General features: G+C 58.1%; 1 protein-coding gene across 1 annotated transcript; it reads left to right on the forward strand.

Moving 5' to 3' along the window:
- The first annotated feature begins 6,741 nt into the window (after positions 1-6,741).
- Positions 6,742-16,360, forward strand: MRGPRF (MAS related GPR family member F). The gene is made up of 3 exons (XM_027532235.1): positions 6,742-6,955; positions 9,925-10,037; positions 14,568-16,360. The coding sequence occupies exons 2-3, from the start codon at positions 9,990-9,992 to the stop codon at positions 15,549-15,551; spliced, it is 1,032 nt and encodes a 343-aa protein (XP_027388036.1). The 5' UTR covers positions 6,742-6,955; positions 9,925-9,989; the 3' UTR covers positions 15,552-16,360.
- Positions 16,361-21,417: the final 5,057 nt, after the last annotated feature.

Genomic DNA, 21,417 nt, shown 5'->3' on the forward strand with positions numbered 1-21,417 from the left:
CCCCACAAGAAGTTAAGCATAGTTAAAGGGGAGGTGTGGGCTGTGCTGGGCTGTCTGCCCCGCCCCACTGGGTCCTCCCTAGGGGACGCTGCACCAAGCGTTTCCCCAGTGTCTGCACCCACACCGGTGGGTGAGTGTCCAGGGTCCAGACCGGTAGTGACTGCTTCTCGCATCCTGTGGTCCCAGCCTTCCAGGTGTCCATGGTCCAGCCCCACCCACTTTCCTGTATGAAAGCCCTCATTTCCCTGATGATGTGATGTCTGCTTCCTGATCTAACTCGGAGACAGAGAAACAGAGAGAGAAATGCTGCCGGGGACTATTGCTGTTCAGTCGCTCAGTCATATCTGACTCTTTGTGACCCCATGGACTGCAGCCTCCCAGGCTCCTCGGTCCATGGAATTTCCCAGGCAAGCATACTGGAGTGGGTTGCTATTTCCTTCTCTGGGGGATCTTCCCAATCCAGGTATCGAACTCACGTTTCCTGCATGGCAGGTGGATTCTTTACCACTGCACCAACAGGGAAGTTGCAGCAAGGGAACCTATAACTTAAAATAGGAAAAAGAAGCAGATCAACCCCTGCACCTAGTTGGGTTCTGATTCACACACACAATCCTGTCAATAAATCGATAAATGTGGACACTGGGTATTTGTTAAGAAATTAACCTTCATGACTTTTAGAAATGATTATGGTAGACTTTTAAGATGAAAATGGGGTCTTCTAAAGGTTTCCTTATTTTTCAATCCCGTGCTGAGGCCACAGATCAAATGACGTGATGACTGGGGTTTGCTCCCAGGATACAGGTGTGGAGGGAAGGGAGCAGGGGAATAGATGAGCAGAGGGGGACCAGAGCTGGTGTCAAGACTGGCCAAGGAGTTTGAGGCAGGCAAGCGTGACGATGCTGAGGGTCCCCACAGGCTAGCCCACATTAAGGAGTCTGATGAGTGAGCAGAATGCACACTGGGACAGTGCGGAGGCTGTGGTACCAGCAAGGAGTACGAGTGGGACACAGCACGGGCCTGCCCCAGGATAGTGGCCACGCAGAGGGAGAGAAGCGGACACAGATAGGAAATGTCTGGGCAGCAGGAAAGTGAGGAACTGGGCGGAGAGCCTCAAACTAGGAGGACGGGAGACAGCCAAGGCCCCACTCCCAAGACACCCCATCTCAGGTCCCAGGAAGGGGTTCTGCCCTGGGCTTGTGGGGGTCTGGAGGCCCCACCCAGCTCCCCAGCCTCATCATACACCCCTCCCCCTCCTGCCCTCCCACCTCCGTTTCCATTCTTCCACCACAGCAAATTCTCTCCAGCCTCAGGGCCTTTGCACCTGCTGTTCTTGATCCCAGACTGTTCCTGTGAACTCCAGTGAGTAACTAGCTCCTCTCCTTCCCCTCCTCCAGCCTTGGCTAGAGCAGAAAGAGCCTCCAGCCTGGTCTTGATGAAAAGGCCTTTCTACCATTCTGCCCTAGCTTCCTATAGCTTTGTAACCAGTGGGTGGCTGTAACCACAAACTGAGTGCCTTAAGACAACACACACTTATTCTCTCTCTTTTTTTTTTTTTGGCTGCCACGGGGCCTGTGGGATTGAACCCATGTCCAGTGCAGTGGGAGCACCAGGGACATCTCCACACATTTGTCCTCTCATAGTTCTAGAGATCAGAAGCCTAAAATCAAAGTGTGGGCAGAGCTGGAGACCCTAGGGGACAATCCATTTCCCTGCCTCTTTCAGCATCTAGAGGATAATGCATCCTTGCCCCATGGCCACTTTTTCACACCCCTCCAACCTCGTTCTTTGCTCATCACATCTCCTGCCTGATCTCCTGTCTCCTGTCATCACATCTCACGCTGACCCTCCTGCCTCCCTCCTATGAGGACCCTTGAGATTACACAGGGTCCACCCAGATAACCCTGGGTAAGCGCCCCATGTCAGTATCCTTAGCTTCATCATATCTGCAAAGTCTCTTTTGCCACATAAGTTCCTCTAGTCTCAGGATCTGGGGATTAGGACACATGTCAGCATCTTTAGGGGGGCATTATCCAGACTACATCACACCTTGTCTTCTCCTCCCACATCATTTTCTATCACCACACCTGGTCATTATCCTACCTGCACTGGCTCCGGTCGGAATTCCTGGGCTCACGTGTTTCTGTTTATCACCTGTTCTTCTCTCCCTTCATGTCTGATTTCTCCACAGTTGTTTCCCCAACACCAACATTGTTGGTGTTCAGTAAATATGTGTTGAATGAAGGTAAGAATGGATGGATGAAGGATGGATGGATAGATGATGGATGGATGGATGGATGGTGGATGCATGTATGGATAAATGATGGATGGATGTCAGATGGATGATGGATGGATGGCTGATGGATGAATGAGTGATGGATGGATGTCAGATGGATGATGGATGGATGGATGGCTGATGGATGAATGAGTGATGGATGGGTGTCAGATGGATGATGAGTGGATGGATGGGTGATGGATGAATGAGTGATGGATGGATGTCAGATGGATGATGGGTGGGTGGCTGATGGGTGATGGATGGATGAACAGGTAGGATGATGAATGCACGAGTGAACAAATGATTAGTCTTCCACATGTAGGACACAGAGATTCCCCACATGCACATTCCATCACAGATGCTCCAGCTGGAGAAGGGGAGAGAGGCGGGAGCAAGTGTCCTCCTCTCTCTTGCCCATCAGGAAAACCAGCTAGATCTTGGAGAGACTTTTTCAATCTCGAGGGTTGAAACCAAAGGGCCTCAGGAACTAAACTGGGAGACCCAGCTCATGCACACATTTGCCTCATCTCATCGAGGAGCTTAGCCAAGAGAAGGGTGGGGGGGGCTGGACCCTAAAGAGCCAGCCTGTCACCACCAAGAGGGATGAGCACTGATATGTGGGTCCACAACATGTAAAAACCTTGAGAACTTTATCCCACATGAAAGAATCAAGACACAAAAGACCTGTGTGCTTCTACTTCTACAAAATGTCCAGAATGGGTAAATTTACAGAGATTAGATGAGTGCGACCAGGGCCTGGGGTGTGGGTGGCTGCGGAGACCGCTAACGAGTATGAGGTTCTTCTGTTCTTCTGAACATTGACAACAACCTTCTGTAATTAGACTGTGGTCACGGTTCACAACTGTGAAACCACTGAATCATAGACTCTAAAGAGGTGAACTGTCCGGTGACTGCAGCCATAAAGTAAAAGACGCTTGCTCCTTGGACAGAAAGTTATGACAAATCTAGACAGCATATTAAAAAGCACCGATATCACTTGGTCAACACAGGTCCATACGGTCAAAGCTTTGGTTTTTCCAGTAACCATGTATGGATGTAAGAGGTGGACCATAGAGAAGGTCAACTGACGAAGAATGATGCTTCCCAACTGTGGTGTGGAGGAGACTCTTGAGAGTCCCTTGGCCTGCAAGGAGATCAAACCAGTCCATCCTAAAGGAGATCAGCCCTGAACATTCATTGGAAGGACTGATGCTGAAGCTGAAGCTCCAATACTTGGGCCACCTGATGCCGAGAGCTGATTCATTGCAAAAGACCCTGATGCTGGGAAAGACTGAAGGCAAAAGGAGAAGAGGGCAGCAGAGGATGAGATGGTTAGATGGCCTCACCGACTCAATGAACATGAATTTGAGCAAACCCTGGGAGACAGTGGAGGACAGAGGAGGCTGGCGTGCTGCAGTCCATGGGTCACAAAGAGTCAGACACGACTGAGCGACTGAACAGCAACACTGGTGTGTGAAGTGTATCTGAAAAGACCTGTTGAGAAAAGAGAAGCACCAGCCTATCAAAGCTGGAGTGGAAGGTGGGGACAGGGCGTCTCAAGTCCTACCGCCTTCCTCCACGGTACAACTGGGAAAGAGGCTCAGTTTCTCTTGGTTCATCAGAGGCAGGGCAGGACCAGAATGTGGGCCTCTGGAGCTCCCCTCCCATCTGGACACCTCCGTGCCCAGTGCTGGAGTTGTAAATACAGAGAGCTCCCAGGGTCCTAGCTCAGGCCCTGCCACTGGATGAGGGAGGGGTCCAGGAGCTACACAGAGATGCTCCCTGGGTCTGCGTTTCCTCGGTTCCGGAATCTGGGCACCTTGCACACAGGGGTCTTTATCTGTTCCTTCCTCGGTGGATTCCCAGGTTTTAGAACAGTCCAGGCACATAGTAGCTGCTCAGTGAATGTGTGTTGCCCGAGCACGTCGCAAGGGCGGTGCTGCGAGGATGAAGTCATTCCACCTGGCTCCGAGGGCCGGCTGTAACTGTCATCAGCATCACTGCCTTTGTCCCCTGAGTAGATGGGACAAAGGGCAGCAGAAAGGTGAGAACAGGACATGGCGGGCAAGATCCTGGGCCAGGAAGGGCCATTCAGAGCTGCCTGGCCTGGGGGCCTCATCCATGCCTCTGCCCTCCCTTCCTCCCCCTGGCCTCACCAGCCCCTGTTTACTCGGGCAGCTCACGTCCTGCTCCAGGGCCTTTGCTCTTGCAGTTTCCTCTGCCGGAGACACCTTCCTCCCCTTCTCACCTGAGTCACTTCTTCCCAACTTTCCCCGTGGGCTCCACCGTCACCTCCTCCGAGAAGCCATCCTGATTTTGCTGGCGTGCCCAGCCCCAGTGCCTTCTGTCTGGTTGTGGTTTTACACGGGCCTGGGTCCTCTGACTCTGGTCTGCCTCCCAGCTTGACGGAAGCTCCCTGCAGCTCATCAGCTCACAGCAGTGCCTGGTGCCCGGCCAGCGCGCTGATGGGTGTGCGGGCCTGCCTGGGGTCTCTGCACCTTCCCGGTGGGCCCAGAGGGGCTGACCCCCTCATCCAGGGAGCACCTGTCAGTGAGGGACCACAGGAGGGCCCAGCAGAGGAGGTCTGCCTGCACCCTTGTAGGGGCTAGGGCAGGCGTTAAACCTGAGGCCCACGGCACAGGACCACTAAAATGAAGTCCTGTTCTCCTGGGAGGGGCAGAGAACACTGGATAGCAGGGTGGTGGCTTGTTGGGAGTGTGAGGACGGAAGAGGAGGGTTGGAAGCGTCGGGATCGTGTCTCAGTCCCCACGTGCCCAGCACTGGGCCAGTCATCTCCAAGTCGCCCTAAGCCTCGCTGAAGGGGGAGGGGGATGAATGACACATGTTTCTGGGGTCACGGGCACCCTGATTCCCTCCTCATTGCAACTCCAGGAGTCATTATTTTTCCCAGGAGGCCCAGGGTCACCCAAGACTGGAGGCAGCCCGGGGAGCCCCACATGTGGCCGGGGTTCCCTCCAGGCCCCTGGGGAGCCCAGCCTCCAGGCCGGAGGGCGGTGGGGGGCAGTGGGACGCAGCACACCCAGGCAAAGGGTGGCTTTCCCATTTACAAGCGCCTCTGCTTACTTTTGAGAGAAACAGATTTCCATACCAAATAAGGTGGTGGACTTCAGAGCTGCTGCCCACTTCACACAATTCCTTTTAAGAGTCCAAACTCAATTACACTTGGAACTTGCCCGGGTTGGCCCCCCACCCCACCCCCTGGCCTCCGCGTGTAAACAAGCGGCCCAGCTGGGCCCCAGCTGGCCAGCTTGGGAGAGGAGGGGAGGGTCCCCAGCCTCTCCTCCCACTCCTCCTCGGGCGTGGCCGTGAACTGCAGCATCCTCGACTCCTCCCCCCCAACCCCTCCCTAAAAGCAGAACCCCCCCCCCCGCCCCCGCCCCTGGGAGGCCAGCCCGGCCCAGTAGGGAACAATCCGAGCCCCCTCGGAAGTTCACACGGGGCAGGAACATCGTGCTCCTCTGGGCGCGGGGGTGCTGCAGGCCCAGGCCAGGTGCAGGCGAGCTTCGTGTCTGGGTTCTCTTTCCGAGGCCCGCCGAGGCAGCCCCCAGCCTGGGCACCGTGTGTTCCGCAGAGGCTGTGCTCAGAATTCCCCCGGGCTCCCCGGGGCCATGAGAAAGTCGGTCCAGGGCAGCGGAGCCTTCCCTGGTGGCTGCCTGGGAAAGCCGCTCCTCACCCTCCCACTCCTCAAGGCCACCCCGCTCTGGCCCCTGCGCCGCCGCCCCCCACCCCCAGGCTTTGGCTCAGTGCCCCAGGACCCCGCGAGGGGCTCGCCCGGGTCGGGGGAGGCTGACTCATCCTCCCGCCGAGCGGCGCACGCACCAGTCACCTCAGCCCCGCCAATTTCCCCGCTGGGTTCGGGCCCCAAGCAAGCGCTGTGATTTTCCACTTGCGCCATCTGATTGCTATTAGGGCTGGGAAAAGGGAATTCCTGGCTCCAGAAGCCCTCAGGGGGGCCCTGGGCAGATTCCGAGGTGGAAGCGGGTGTGGGGTACCACCTGGGTGGCACTGCTGTGCAGCCACCCGGTCGGCCTCTCCGAAGTCCCTGAGCTGCCCCACCCTGGAGCCCTCGCCCTGCTGCCTCCTTGGCTGCTCCGTTATCAGTCCCTGGGTACAGGTGGGGACTCACTCCACCCCCTGCACCCCCACCCTGAGACCTGCACGCCCAGAGATGCCCAGGGAGGGGCCAAGGGAAGGCACCGGGCAAGCGGAGAGCCTGGTGCTCTCTCTCCGCGTGCAGCGGGCAGCCCCTCGGAGCTGCAGATTCACAGCTGGACTCGGGCCGCAGTGCTCGGGCCAACGTGACGTCACCAGGCAGGGAGCTGAGTTCCCAGTGGGGCTCGGGGGAGTTGGGGGCGGGGGGGTCCGGAGCGGGGCATTCCTTCCCAAAGCCTCATCCCAGCTCGGCCCCTCCCTCTCCTCCCCGTCCCCGCCCCCTCCTGCCGGGCCTGGAATTGGGTTTGGGGCGGGTTACACTTCCAAAGCCATCTCCTCCAGCAGGCAGGCAGGCGAGGCTCTCCTGCAGTCCGAGCTCGCCTTTCCTGAGCCTCCGGGCAGTGCCCCGGGCTGGCCTGCCCGCCCGGGTGGTCCAGGACCAGAGGTGGACATCGCGGGAGGAGCCCTCTGCCAAAGGGAGGCCTCCGAGGATCAGACCCACAGCTGCAGGTAGTGCCACATGCCCGGGGCCCAGGGAGGGCATCTCGGGAGCCAGGGCTGCAGGGTGAAGGCCTGGGCAGGGAAAGGGAGAGAGGTGGGCACCTTCAAGGCTGGCAGACCCTGGAAATCACATGGCCCAAAGCAGGAGCACCCCGCCCCAGACCCCCAGAGCAGTGCTGTCAGCATCTGAGGCTGCAGGAGTTCCGAGGACACGGGGCCACTTGAGAGTCCCCTTCTTGTGCAGCAGGCCCTGGCACTCCGACCCCCAAGCCATCTGTCCTCTGCTTCCAGCTCCTGCTCTGTCCTCCGGAGGTGGGGACTCCCCCCTGACCCCCCGCCCCGTCCCCTACTCTTGCCAGCCTCCAGCCATCCAAGTGAGTTTTCTGGAAGGGCAGGAAGGGAAACACCCAGCAGGCAGCATCCCACTGCTGTCACGCAGGCAGACTGCGCTTCCAGCAGCTCGGGGCCAGCCCTGGGGTGGACAGCGAGGAATAAGCCGCGGAGAAGGAGGCTATTCAGCCACGGAGGCTGGGCGGCTGCGTCCCACCTTCTCCCAGGCGGGTGGTGCCTAGTGGGGTGTTGGCGTTGGGCGAAGCTGTCTGTTCCTGAAGCATTCCGAAAGGTCTCCCCTGTGTCCAGGGGCAGGGACAGCCGCAAGCCCACCCCACAGCCAGCTCTGTCAGACCCAGCCCAGGCGGCAGCCCCCCTAGACAAGGAGACAAGGAGCTGGGAAGACGGAGGGCAGAACTGGAGGCTGCTGGCTCCCGCCAAGCCAGGCTTCCTGGAGCAAAGCCCTGCCTAGCCGGCGGGCCAGGCTCAGAGGGGATGGAAGTGAGAGATGCGGGGCTTCCTGAGGCCAGGGGAGGCAGACAGGTAGCCGGAGGCCACCTGGGCTCCTGCTTTGAAGGGAAGGTCAGCAGTGAGCTGCACTGGCAGATTTTCTTGTTAGCCCAAGCTAGCCCTGTCATAGGCTGAATCCCAGCATGAGGAGCACACGCGCTCACATGCATCCCTCATACATGTCACACACATGTCCTTCCACGGCCCACGTGGAGTTCAACTTGGCTCTCAGGTCCCTCCATAAGGGTGCAATAGCTTTTCAGCTGGCCCATGGCAGGGCGACAAGGGCTCAGACACACACAGCGACAGTCATCCCTGGAGTCAACACTCCGTGCCCAGCCCCATCACAGGCAGGTCCCAGCCAGCAATCCTGGGGGGGGGGGGGGGGCATCTGTGTGCTGGAGTGGGGTGGGGGGCGTCTAGCCTGGCCGGAGGGGAACAGGGGAGACCCTCCAAGTCAGGACATCGAGCCTGGGGCCCAGGCCTCGGGGTGGTGTGGGTCTGGAAGGATGAGCAGAAGAGTAGGGACAGAGGAGCTAGAAGAGGGTGGAAGGGCGATTACTCCGCGGGAAGACCGGCTGAGGCCGGCACTTTGAGGGCTGCAGGCACCCGGAGAGTTTCAACAAGTCCCAGCGTGTGAAGGAGGTTGAGATCTGTCCGTGGCAACGGGGACAGGGGTCCAACGAGAGTCAAGACCGCCACGGGGGCGGGGGTAGGGGGCACAGTTATACGCACGCCTGCGACCCCTCCCCTGCCCTGCTCCTTCGCCATCTGCAGACCCACACTGGTCAGGCCTCACGAGCTGGCTCACGCAAAAGGGCTCCCACCCCGCGCGCAGCCATCGGCTGCAAGCCCCGCTGTCCGCGCCGGCCCCGCCCGCGGCCCCGGGGGTGGCCCCTCCAGGCGACCCCGCGCCCGGGTCTCCGGGAGGCCGGTGGTTAAAGAGGGCGGGCGGCTCGCGAGAACGGCCGCTCCGCGCAGCCAATGACCAGAGCCCGCCCGGGCCCGCCCTCCCGGCCCGAGGCGGAGGGGCGCGTGATGGCCTCGACTGGTGGTGGCGGCCTGGGTTGGAATTCCGGGAGAGTCAGGAGGAGGAGGGGCCCAGCGCCCCGCCGCCCGGCTGGGCCCCCCCGCAAGGCCCCTCCTCCACTCACTGCCTCAGTTTCCCGCCTGCACGGTGGGAGGGATGGGTGCTTGCCAAGTTGAGGCTGAGCTCAAGTTGGGGACCGTGGTCAATTCGAGTGAACTCGTGGCAAGTCCACCAATGAGCTCTGCCCGGCCAGGATGGACAAGTCTCAGGCCACCCCTCGCTTCTCCCAGCCGCCCCCTCCCCAACCCGACCTGAAGTCCAGGCCGAGTCCAGCTGCTCCTCCTCCAACCTGGAGCTAGGGCCACCCTAACGACTTCAGGGCTGGCCCCTCCAGCCTCCCGCCTCTTCAGCCCATCTAGGCTCTGCAGACACAAATCTGAAAAGCCGTAGTGTCCTCCCCACCACCCTCCCAGGGAGGTGACCTCACCTCCCTGCCCTCATCACAGGGGGAGTGACTACACCTGCTTCCTCGCTGGTACCCAGGACCAGACAGGAGGACAGGTGTCCGCAAGCAGGCTCTCACTGACCCAGGGTTGATGGTGGGTGATGACAGCAATGCTGATGGTGACTGGGCTGCCTTCTCCTCCTCCAGGAAGTCTTCCTGGCTAGAAATGATCTTTTCTCTCCCACGTTCCCTCCTGGGACTAACTGCCCGGAACCCCTGTCCCACCCCTGGCTGGACACAAAGGTGGTGCCCAAGAAGTGTGTGCAGGTGAACAATCATATCCCCAGGTACCGTCTGGCTCCAGAAATGTCAGACAGAGCTGGGAAGGAGAAGGACTTCTTCCCCAGGAGGTGCCACTAGGGTATCAGCAGGGGGGTGAATGAGGACCCCTCCCCCCGGGGAAGGAGGGGGCGGTGCACACGATGCCACCTGCTCTGGACTCAGCAGGAAGCCCCGTGCCTCCCACAAGGCCCTGCCTCTGGGGAACCAGGGGATGGTTCATGAACCTGCCCTCCAAGGGGACAGCCCTACGGGCCTGGGGAGGGGTCTACCTGGGCGTGGAGGACACTGACCCCCTGATGCGACCCTTTCTGCCGTGCCCAGTGGGTTGTGCAGGCCGGTGAGCTGTGAGCGGAGCCCTGAGGAACGTGGACTGGCCGGGCCTGGAGATGGCTGGAAACTGCTCCTGGGAGGCCCACCCCACCAACTGGAACAAGGCAAGTCCCTCCATCAGCTCCGTACAGAGGGGGCTCCTCCACCGGGGTGTGCGGGATGGATGTGATGGGAGGGGCACGCTGCCCCAGTATGTCCTGCTTACACACACTCTGCCACGCAGAACCCATCCTCTAGCTCGGGACAGACAGGGCCCCTCTGGGCTGTGTGGCCTGGCACTGCTTACCAGGTTCTTGGATCCCCAGTGCCTTCATCACTGGACACCCTCAAATCCTGTCCTGTGTTACCAGCCTCCAGAGGTCTTGTTCTCTCTTCCCTGTGGAGATGGGGCGGTCAGCTATTTCCCACAGCTAGGCCCTGCCAGGAGGCCCTACAAGGCTGGCTCCAAAGGGGCTCCGATGTCACATGCTCCGGGGGGCCTCTGGCCCACCCTGCCAGTGTCACCCAGGGTCCAGTCGCCACGGCTTACCTTCCGCATGCAGGCACCATCCTGCAGCTGAGACTCTGACAGTCCATCAGGCTGACCCATCCCTTCTGCCCTTGCTCCTCCGGTCCCTACTTCTCTGAGGCCCTTGGAAACTCTGGAGTTCTTTCTGAATCCTGGACAAGACCCTCTCAAGTTGGAAGGACCTCTTGAGTTTAGCGGGTACAACATTTGAGGAAACCAAGACTCACACCAGTGTAGTGACTCAGTGGGGGTGAGTCCAGAGGACCGGCAGAGCCCGGACTCCTGCCCAGGACCTGAGCCCTAGCCCCAGGCACCTCCCCACCATGCCTGCAGCCCCCTCCTGCCTCCGATGGTGACCGCTGTGGGGTGGCCGCCATGGGAAGCAGAGATGGGACCAGCTCCGGAGTCTCCAGAAACCCCCAGAGAAGAGGCAGAGCCCAGGGAGGGGACCAGGCTCCAGGCAGGCATTTTACAAGGTGGTATGTGGCCGGGATGGCAGCTCACGCCCAGTGACTCACTGGCCCTCCCGCTCTGACTCTGCAGAGAGGATTGCAGATTTTTTCCAGCCTGCGAGAGGCTCTGAGTGATCTGGTTTGTCAGCTGCAGGCCCTGCTGCCCGGGTCGCTTGGGTGCAGAGCTGGTCCTTCACAGACTCCTTTAGTCAGCGGTCTTGTAGATTATGCCTCTCCTCCCCAGCTAAGAGGAGGTTCTTCAGAACCACCAACAGGAAAGGCTGAGATAAGAGCAAGCTAAGGCGTTTGCCTTTCGGAGAAGTAGTACTGGAGTACCACTCCAGTACTCTTGCCTGGAAAATCCCATGGATGGAGAAACCCAGTGGGCTGCAGTCCATGGGGTCGCTAAGAGTCGAACACAACCGAACGACTTCACTTTCACTTTTCACTTTCATGCATTGGAGAAGGAAATGGCAACCCACTCCAGTATTCTTGCCTGGAGAATCCCAGGGATGGCAGAACCTGGTGGGCTGCTGTCTGTGGGGTCACACAGAGTTGGACATGACTAAAGCAACTTAGCAGTAGCAGCAGCAGCAAGGCGTTTGATGGGCTTCCTGAATCTGCCGGCCAATACAAGAGATGCAGGTTCTATCCCTGGGCCGGGAAGATCCCTTGGAGGAGGAAATGGCAACCCACTCCAGTATTCTTGCCTGGAAAATCTCATAGACAGAGGAGACATGGCGGGCTGCAGTCCATGGGGTCGCAAAGAGTCAGGCACGACTGAGCACACACACTCACAGCACGAGGGGTTTGAGAGCTGACAGACAGACAGGTGTGGAGTCATCAGTAAATGTATTTAGAGAATGTTGAGTAGTGGCTAGGACCCCCATACCCTGAGCTCATGGGGTCAACCCAGAGTTTACCAGCACCCTCCAGTCCCTGCTTGCAGATGCCCCTTGACCGGAGCCGGGCCAAAAGTGCTCTCCCTTTGTTATGGGGCGTCAGGCCCAGAAAGCCATCTTTCAGGACCCAGCTTTCTGCCAGAGCTGGGAGGCCATCTGGAAAGCAGCAGAGTGGGCTTGATCTGACAACCTTATGGCTTTTTGTTTGTTTGTTTGTTTTGCTTTTGTTTTGGAGGGAGAGTCATGAGCAGTAGGAACTGATACCCAGGAGGTGTTTAGAGGGAGGTGAGGTTCAGGCTCTGTGGGAAAGAGTGCTGGGATGGATTAGTGATGTCTGCCAGCGTATGGCAAGGGGAGTGATGGTGTTCTGGGCAGCCTCGGCCACTTGGGATGAGAGGTCAAAATAGATAGCCTGAGAACAGAATCCAGCATTTAGATGCATTGTGCTTGGCCCACAGAGTGTTTTTTCTTTTAGATGTGAACGCTTAAACATTGGGATAAAGAACATTTAAAGATCTAGGCTTCCTAGATGGCTCAGTGGTGAAGAATCCACCTGCCAGTGCAGGAGACGCAACAGATGCAGCTTGGATCCCTGGGTCAGGAAGATCCCCTGGAGAAGGAAGTGGCACCCCACTCCAGTATTCTTGCCTGGAGAATCCCATGGACAGAGGAGCCTGGCAGGCTGCAGTCCATGGGGTTACAAAGAGTCGAACATGACTGAGCGCACACACACGGAATTTACAGTCTCGAGTTCTGACTTCTCTGGGGAGTGGGGGGAGAGATGATCCGTCACTCAGTCTGCCAGTGCCCCCTGGAGCCCCCCAGCTGGAGCAGGGCGGCTGCCTACTTGCTCAGGACAGGTGCCCTCTGCTCTGCCATTGCCCCCCCACTCGCCGGTTTCTTGCACCTGGCCCACCTTCATGCATTTCTACGCCAGCCCAGACCCTGCAGCCAAGACTGACATTTAGCCAGATGGACTCACACAGCCAGACCAAGTGTCAAACCACCGAAGCGCTCCCCCACAGCTCTATAAATAGCCACTGCCTCCAGCGTCTCCTCCTCGAGGGACCCCCTGGCCAGACCCAGTTTCCTCATGATCCAGAAAACCAAAGGGTCACCCAGACCCAGCAGGGGACCACCCTGATTCCCTAGGTCTCTCTGATCCCACTGTGGGTCAAGGGTCACTTTTGGTAACTTGCAAGTGATTTTGCTCTTTTGAATAAATGTTTTCATGTTTTAGTAGAAAAATTGCAAGTTTTGTAAATTCACATAAACCTTTATCGACTCTGTTAGCCTGTTGTCACTTGTGCTTTCTATCTAGTATCTTTTTTTAAAACCTTTCATTTTGTGTCGGGGAATAGCCACAAACTAACGTGACAGTTTCAGGTGAACAGCGGAAAGGACTCAGCCATACGTATACATACGCACATACAAGTATCCGTTCTCCCCCGAGCTCCCCTCTCACCCAGGCTGCCGCATAACACTGATCAGAGTCCATGTGCTATATTGTCGGTTATACATTTTAAATACAGCAGTGTGTACATGTCCATGCCAAACTCCCTAACTATCCCTTCTCTCCCAGCAACCATTAGTTCATTCTTGAAGTCCGTGAGTCTCTTTCTGTTTTATAAGTGCATTGAAGATACTTTCTTTCCCAAAGCTATTTGAAAGTACATTACAGGGACTTCCCTGGTGATCCAGTGGCTAAGACTCCAAACTCTCAATGCAGGGCACCCAGGTTCGATCCCTGGTAAGGGGACTAGATCCCACATGCCGCAATTAAGAGATCGTATGTCACAGTTAAAGACGCCGTATGCCACAAGAGTGGCGATCCTATGCACCGCAACTAAGACTCAGCACAGCCAAATACATATTTTAAAAGTTTTTAAAAAGAAAGTAAATTACAGACTCCAATGCCCTTTGCCCCCAAACAGCCTATGTCTTCTTAAGATCAAGGACCCTCCCATGCAGCAACAGTGCATTTTCTGTACAGCGTTTTCAGTGCATTACTGTTCAGAAAGTGCAGCATGGGTCCAATACCATTATCTGGAGACATGGTTCATATTCACACTTCCCAGTCATTCCCGTAATCGCCTCCACAGCGATGGCTAGACCCACAGTACAATCCAGGCTCACACCCTACAATGACTGGTCACGCCGCTTCAGTTTCCTTCAGTGTAGAAAGGCTCCTCGGTTTTCTTGCACAATATGGACATTTTCTGGGCAGTGGGATGTCAGGTCCCTTGATGAGGGACTGATCATTTTCACTGTTTTCACCATCACTCCAGTAGGCTGCCCCCTCCAGACTCAGGGGCACAGAGTGCTAGAATCAGGAGTGTCTTCTGCTCCAGTTGGAGCCAATTAGTTGCTCCAAAGCCAAGTCTGTCATCAGGAGCAACACACCTGGAAGCAGATGTGGTTTGCGGTGGAGCCTAGCATACCTAGATGCTGGCGCGGGTTTGGGGGTGGAGCCTGCATGCGCGCATGCTCAGTCGCTCACTCGTGTCTGACTCTTTGCTACCCCATCAACTGTAGCCCGCCAGGCTCCTCTGTCCGTGGGATTTCCCAGGCAAGAATCCTGGAGTGGGTTGCCATTTCCTTCTCTAGGGAACCTTCCCCACCCAGAGATCACACCTGGGTCTCCTGCATTGAAGGCAGATTCTGAGCCAGCAGGAAGCCCCGGGGGCGGAGCCTAGCACACCTGGACGCAGGTGCGGGGGTGGGGGTGGGACCAGCCAGCATCACTGCGTCTCCCCCTCCACACCTGCACAGATGTGTCCCGGCGTGAGCGAGGCCCCCGAGCTCTACAGCCGTGGCTTCCTGACCATCGAGCAGATCACCATGCTGCCGCCGCCGGCCATCATGAACTACATCTTCCTGCTCCTCTGTCTGTGCGGCCTGGTGGGCAACGGGCTGGTCCTCTGGTTTTTCGGCTTCTCCATCAAGAGGAGCCCCTTCTCTGTCTACTTCCTGCACCTGGCCAGCGCGGACGTCGGCTACCTCTTTAGTAAGGCTGTGTTCTCCATTCTGAACACGGGGGGCTTCCTGGGCCCCTTTGCCGACTACGTCCGCGCCGTGTCCCGGATCGCGGGGCTCTGCATGGTCCTCACCGGCGTCAGCCTCCTGCCAGCCATCAGCTCGGAGCGCTGCTTGTCGGTCGTCTTTCCCACCTGGTATTGGCGCCGTCGGCCCAAGCGCCTGTCGGCTGTGGTGTGCTCGCTGCTCTGGGCCCTGTCGCTGCTGGTCACCTGTGTCCACAACTACTTCTGCGTGTTCCTGGGCCGCCAGGCGTCCGGGGCGGGCTGCACGCACATGGACGCCTTCCTGGGCATCCTGCTCTTCCTGGTCTTCTGCCCGCTCATGGTGCTGCCCTGCCTGGCGCTCATCCTGCACGTGGAGTGCCGGGCCCGGCGGCGCCAGCGCTCGGCCAAGCTCAACCACGTCATCCTGGCCGTGGTCTCGGTGTTCCTCGTGTCCTCCATCTACCTGGGCATCGACTGGTTCCTCTTCTGGGTCTTCCGGATCCCGGCGCCCTTCCCGGAGTACGTCACTGACCTGTGCCTCTGCATCAACAGCTGCGCCAAGCCCGTGGTCTACTTCCTGGCCGGCAGGGACAAGTCGCAGCGCCTGTGGGAGCCCCTCAGGGTGGTCTTCCAGCGGGCCCTGCGAGACGGGGCCGAGCCGGGGGAGGCAGGAGGCGGCACACCCAACACGGTCACCCTGGAGATGCAATGTCCCTCAGGGAACGCCTCCTGAGAGGCCGGGCACCTGCAGGCGAGGCGGGGCCCACGTGACCTCCAGAGACCCTTGACAGAGGGACATGAGCTGGCAGCAGCCCTGGGGCCCAAGCGCAGGGAGAGAAAGCTGCTCCCGCCTGCGAGCCGCCTTCTCCCAGGGCATAAGCGCCCCTGGGGAGGGGGGCAGCAAGACAGACAGCCCCCCGTGACCCTGCCAGGCTCCCCCGGCCACCCGCTCCTTCCCTGAGCTGTGGTACAGAAGTCGCCCCAAGGCCATGGGCCGGGTGTGGGGCTCCTCCTGGCCCCAGGGTGGTCAGGAAGGGAGAGGAGGGCATCACTCAGCCCTGTCCACCTCCTGCCCTGAGAGGCAGCCCTCCCCGAGAATGATTCGGCCAGCACCATCGCCCGTCGGGCCAGCAACTTCCTCCTGCCGCGAGGACACCTCCTGGCTCCGTTCTGTCCTCTTAAGGTGATCTTGTGAGCTGCGGGGGAGAGCTGCCCCTTAACCATCTCAGGGGCCCGTCTTTCTGCAGACAACGTTCCCGCCTCTGGGGAGCCCTTGGGTGGCCCAAATGACGGGGCTTCTGTCCTGTCGAGTGTCTGGACACAGAAGGGAGCTTCGGCCAGCTTGGGTGACTCACTCTCTTTTCTGACTCCGTGCTGGCTGGTGCGTCCGAGCCACCGTCTGCCTGGCCCGCGGGGCAGTGGGCGCTGGCTCTCCCTGGCCTCCCCAGCCCACCTGCAACCACGGTGGCCCAGCTTGGTCAACGGAGGTTTTATGAAAGACAGTAAATGTGTATCAATAAACGTTTTCTATCTTGCACTGAGGAAGACTTCCTGCCCTCTGTCCTGTCTGTGGGCTTGTGCCCACACTGAGGACCCCACGGGCATCTGAGGCCCAGGTGGGCTGCCCTTCCGTGCTCCCTTCCCCATACAGCCTGCTCCGTACCCCAGGTCTCGTGCCCCGGCTCCTGGTGGGCCTGTCTACACCTCCAGTTGCTCCCTCTCTGGAGATGCTGTCCACTTCTCTGCTAGGGGGAGGGTGATCCCCACGCTACCCTCTGTTGGCTAAGCCCGGTGCCCTTTCCATCCACCCAAGGCCCCCCTGTTCCCTCTGGAAACTTAGCTTCCATCACACCTCCTGAGTTCCAGGCTCTGTGCCAGCTGATACAGCCCGGCCCGGGAAGAACACATTATGTCCACACCGAGCCCCCCACCCCCCACCCCAGGGGCCGCGGCATCTTCTGCTGTATGCCCCTCCCGCCTTCCAGAACTGTCTGTCCTGAGGTCTCTGGAGCCGGGCTGGTGTCCCTGTGCCTTGCACCTCCCGACTTCCCAGCCAGAGCCTAGAGGCCCTCCCAGGAGACGGCCTCCACCCGGGCCGGCCGGCCAGCTCCCTGACCGTCCCTCGCCCCGACGGGCTGTGGGAGACAACCATTTTGGATCCAACCTGGGACCCCCGCCCCTTTGTGGGAAGATCTGGGGAAACCGCTCACCACACAGGCCCCAGGAAGAGACCAAGGGCAGAGGCATCGGGGACCCTTGGAGCAGAGCGCCCCTCTTCTGTGGAGACGGGTGGGGGTGGGCAGGGCGGCCAATTGAGGGAACTGCCCTTCAAGGGAGCAGTTCCACCTGGTGGCTGGCATTCTGCCAGCAGACCCTGGACGCCCTCTGCCTCGCCCTGGCGATGCCGGAGCCCAGGCCACAACACCCCCTCAGGCCGGCTGACCCCCAAGTACGTGGCCCCAAGGACTGGCCCCCTCAGGCCTCCACTCCCGAGCTCCCTGTTCTCACAGCCCCGGCCGCCTCTCCAGCAAGGCCCCTGCTGTGTGGTCCAGAGGCCAAGGTTCCAGGACCTCTGGTGTTGGGGCCGGTGCCCACATCCCCTGTTCCAGCCCCTGGGGTGCAACCCCCCAAGCCCCCCTCCACACACCAGACGGAACCCCAGCACTGCTAACATTTCTGAGGCCCCAGAGTAACCAGGTGGGGTCCTGACAACACGCATGGGGGGACCGGGGCTGGGACTTGGACCCGTCACTTGGAAAGCTCAGGCCTCCACGCGGCAGGAAGGCCTCCAGGCCTGCAGGTGCCCGAGGACACCAACCAGGGCTGGCTCCTCAGGGCACAGTGCATCCCTGGACTTCACCTCTTCTCAGGAGCCCCCACCCCAGCCATCCAGCCCTCCAGCCCTGAGGCCCCCGTAGGAAGCTGTCCCCAACCCACCCAGGAGCTCAACCAGGGCCTCCCTGCCGGCTGCCTGGGCTCAGAACCCAGGCCTGGTTGGTGGGTGGGCGACCTTGGCCCACAGCACGGGCTGGAGGTCAGGGCAGGGCTGCAGCTGTGTATCTGAACACACAAGTGCCCTTAGCGGGTGCTGAGCCAAAAGGGGGGAGGGTGCGAATTCCAGGACTGAGGCCTCTCCCAGCCCTTGGTCCTTTCTCCCTACAATCTTGCCAGGCCTCTCTGCCCTCCTGCTGCCCCAGCCCCCTGCCACCCCACCCCAGGAAGCTTTCGTGCATAACCTGCCCACACCCCGACCACCTCGCTTCTGTGCTGATGGGTCTGTGCTAATGCTGGGTAAAGACACAGACACCTGCTAGCAGATGCCTCAGCCCCGGACCATGCTCCTCCTCCCTCCTTTGGTGTTTAATTATTAAAAGGGGCCTCCAGAGTCCACTGCAGCCGTGGGGTGATATGCCTCCGCTATCCTCACCCCCCGAAACAGCTCAGCCCAGCCCCCAGCAGTCCCCCCCAGAGCCTCCTTCTTTCTGGGTGTCCCATAAAGGCAGGAAGGCGAGGGTCCGCCGAGCATCACAGATTTCCGCTCTGAAACTGCCTGGGGCAAGAGGTCTGGCGGGTCTCCCCTGACAACTGCTGTCAACAGAATCATAGAATTGGGGAGTGCAGTCTCCATACCCACTAGGCAGCTTCTAGGTGGCTGGACAAAGAAAGAACCCTTGTCTCTCTGCATCCCCCCAAGGCCCCCACCCCGTAGGATAAGTGCGGGGGAGGGAGAGGGAGGGGTGGCCTCGGGCAGGACAGACCTCTCCACTTTTTCTTACTTCCTGTCGCCACTGTCTCTACATGAGCAGGGGGCCACCTCCCATGAACCATGGGACCTCGATGGGCAGTGCCCTGGTTTTCCCGCATTACCGACAGACTTCAGAGGGGAGGGGAGCGGCCACTGAAGGAGGGACATTCATGGGAACAGCCAATCCCAGCCCTGCTGGTCGGGGAGATGACTACTGTTTATTTCTTTATAGTTTTAATTGGAGGATGATTGCTTCACAGTGATGTACTAGTTTCTGCTGTACATCAGTGTGAATCAACCATAAGTACAGATATATCCCCTCCCTCTTGAGGCTCCTTCCCACCCCTCATCCTATCCCATCATTTATTGAGGACCTACTGTGTGCATCTGGCCCTGGACTGAGCTCCATGAATCAGTCGCCTTTAATCTTCAGGACAGGACTCTGCAGTATAGACTATTCGCGGCCGTTGTGGATGCCGGGGCTCAGAAATAGTGTTGCCTGTTGAAGATCAGTCCTGCCAGATGGTCAGCCCTCTCTGGAGCCCCAGTCACCGTCTGACACAGTGGTTTTCTTGTTTCCCTGGAAGCTTAGACCTCCGAACCTCTGTGTTTTCCATCGGCCAAGCACTGGGAGTTGAGGTTCAGGGGTGATGGCCAGACATAGCAAGCCCATCACAACCCAACAACACCCTTGACCAGCCTTGTTTTATTCCATGGTCACTAGTAACCAAAGGCGGGGACAGCTCAGTTTCAGGCTGTGGATGTCCGGAATGAAGTGGGGGATGCGAAGGCATGTGTGTTCAGCAGACGGTGCAGTGAACAGCCTGGAAGCTGACATCTCTGTCTCATCTTCCATCCTAAGAAGAGGAAATGGAATGCTTCTCTAGCATCCGCCCAGCTTTCCCGTATCTCCTGCCAGTGTGGTTTTGAGATAAACTGGGGTTTGTATTTTATGCCAGAATTTTCTGAAGCCCAAGAGCGTTTCTGCAAAACTTGGTTCAAAAGCCTCAGCCAAGAGGATTCCTCTGTGCTGAGAACCAAGAGCTCCCTTTAGAAGGCAAGATGGAGTGATGAGTCCATTCATGATCCAGCCTCTCAATGTGCGGGGAGAAGCCCCGGCCCAAGAAAGCCTGTCCTCAAGCGGGTTGGCTACAAGGTCAGGGAGCTCTGCAAACCTATTGCAGAATCTTCCAGAAGCAAGACAGTCGAGAACATGAGTACAAGAATATCACATTCTCAGCCAGTTGGGGCTGGAGAGTAGCCAGTTGGGGTTTGGAGAAAACAACAGGACACAGTTCATAAAATTAAAACTCACGGAAACTCCGCTTCAGTGAGTCAGATGCCAGCACCAAGTTTCCTGGCAACTCAGGAGAAGGCTTCCCTACGCAGGCAGATTTTTTTTTAAATCTTTGTAATTATTTAATGGCAGTCTAATGGATGCATTAATACAATAAGTCGCATCCATTTAATGTAGAGTTCAGTAATCTTTGACACGTGTGTGTATGCTCACGTCATCACCAAATCAATACACAGAATGTTTCCATCCCCCCAAAAAAACATTTCCATCAGCAGCCCCTCAAATTTTCCTAGGGCACCCAGCCCATCATCCCCGGCCTCTGCCCCAACCCTGAGGCAACCACTCATCTCTGCCTTATGCAACTGTAGATTCTAGATTACAATCTGTTTCATAAACAGAATTTTTTATCAGCCAGAACTTTCGGTGACAAGTAACAGGAACACCAGCTTCCCAGGCAGCTCAGTGGTCAAGAATTCACCTGTCAATGGAGGAGATGCCGGAGATGCGGGTTCGATTCCTGGATGGGAAAAATCCCCTGGAGAAGAAAATAGCAACCTGCTCCAGTATTCTTGCCTGGGAAATCCCATGGACAGAGGAGCCTGGCAGGCGACAGTCCATGAGGTCACAAAGAGTCGGACACGACTTGGCAGCTGAGCATGCACGCAACAGAAACCCCCCAGTTTAATCAGCTGAGGGGGAGGGGTGGGTGGTGGAGGTGGGGCACATGCTAGTGTTTAAAGGAACTCCCTGACTCACATACCAGCAAAGGCCCACAGGTGATTTTCAATTCAGACATAGCTGCATCCGGGCCTCAAATGATGTTCCTGAGGTCACTTGTCTTTTCCTCTGCTTCTCGCCTTTGCTTTGGTCTGTATGGCCTTTGTTCTCAATGAATCAACTAAACGGCAGATAACTGGTAGTTCCCAGTTGACATTTGACAGTTTCAGCAAGCTCAGCAAAAAGAGAGCATCCCTTTGCTGGTAATTCTGACAAAGTCCCGACCCTCATGCTCCCTGGGCAGGCCCCGGTTGCCTCCCCTCCCCTTAAGTGGGAGGCCCTGGGGCATAAGGGGGTGCCCACCTCGCTGAAACCCAGCAGACTGAGAGTGGGGAAGAGGTGAGTGAAAGTCGCTCAATCGTGTCCGACTTTTGCGACCCTTTGGACTGTACAGTCCATGGAATTCTCCAGGCTAGAACACAGGAGTGGGTAGCCTTTCCCTTCTCCAGGGAATCTTCCCAACCCAGGGATCAAACCCAGGGCTCCTGCATTGCAGGTGGATTCTTTACCGGCTGAGCCACCAGGGAAGCCCGGGAAAGAGGTGAGCTCAAACAAAAAGCATGGAAAGGAGATGCCAGCAGCTATGGTGCCAAAGGCAGACGGTGGCCCACCACCGCACACCCGCATCTTCCCACATATGGTTTTATAATGTTCCTATCACAGATCCGTAGCTCTATTATTCACAGCAGAAAGTGCGCCCCCTCTCCCCTCCAGAGGAGAGACAATCTAAAGTCAATCCCAGAGACACCTGCCTGTCACCGAGCCCAGGATCTGGGAGAG

Source organism: Bos indicus x Bos taurus, chromosome 29 (assembly GCF_003369695.1).
Source record: "Bos indicus x Bos taurus breed Angus x Brahman F1 hybrid chromosome 29, Bos_hybrid_MaternalHap_v2.0, whole genome shotgun sequence".
Classification (NCBI taxonomy): domain Eukaryota; kingdom Metazoa; phylum Chordata; class Mammalia; order Artiodactyla; family Bovidae; genus Bos; species Bos indicus x Bos taurus.

What these genes read in the sequence shown, in the direction of transcription:
- MRGPRF (XM_027532235.1), top strand. Translation starts at nt 9,990, where the DNA reads ATGGCTGGAAACTGCTCCTGGGAGGCCCACCCCACCAACTGGAACAAG. An exon ending in ACCCCACCAACTGGAACAAG is followed by an intron (nt 10,038 to 14,567) that starts GCAAGTCCCTCC and finishes ACACCTGCACAG; the next exon opens with ATGTGTCCCGGCGTGAGCGA.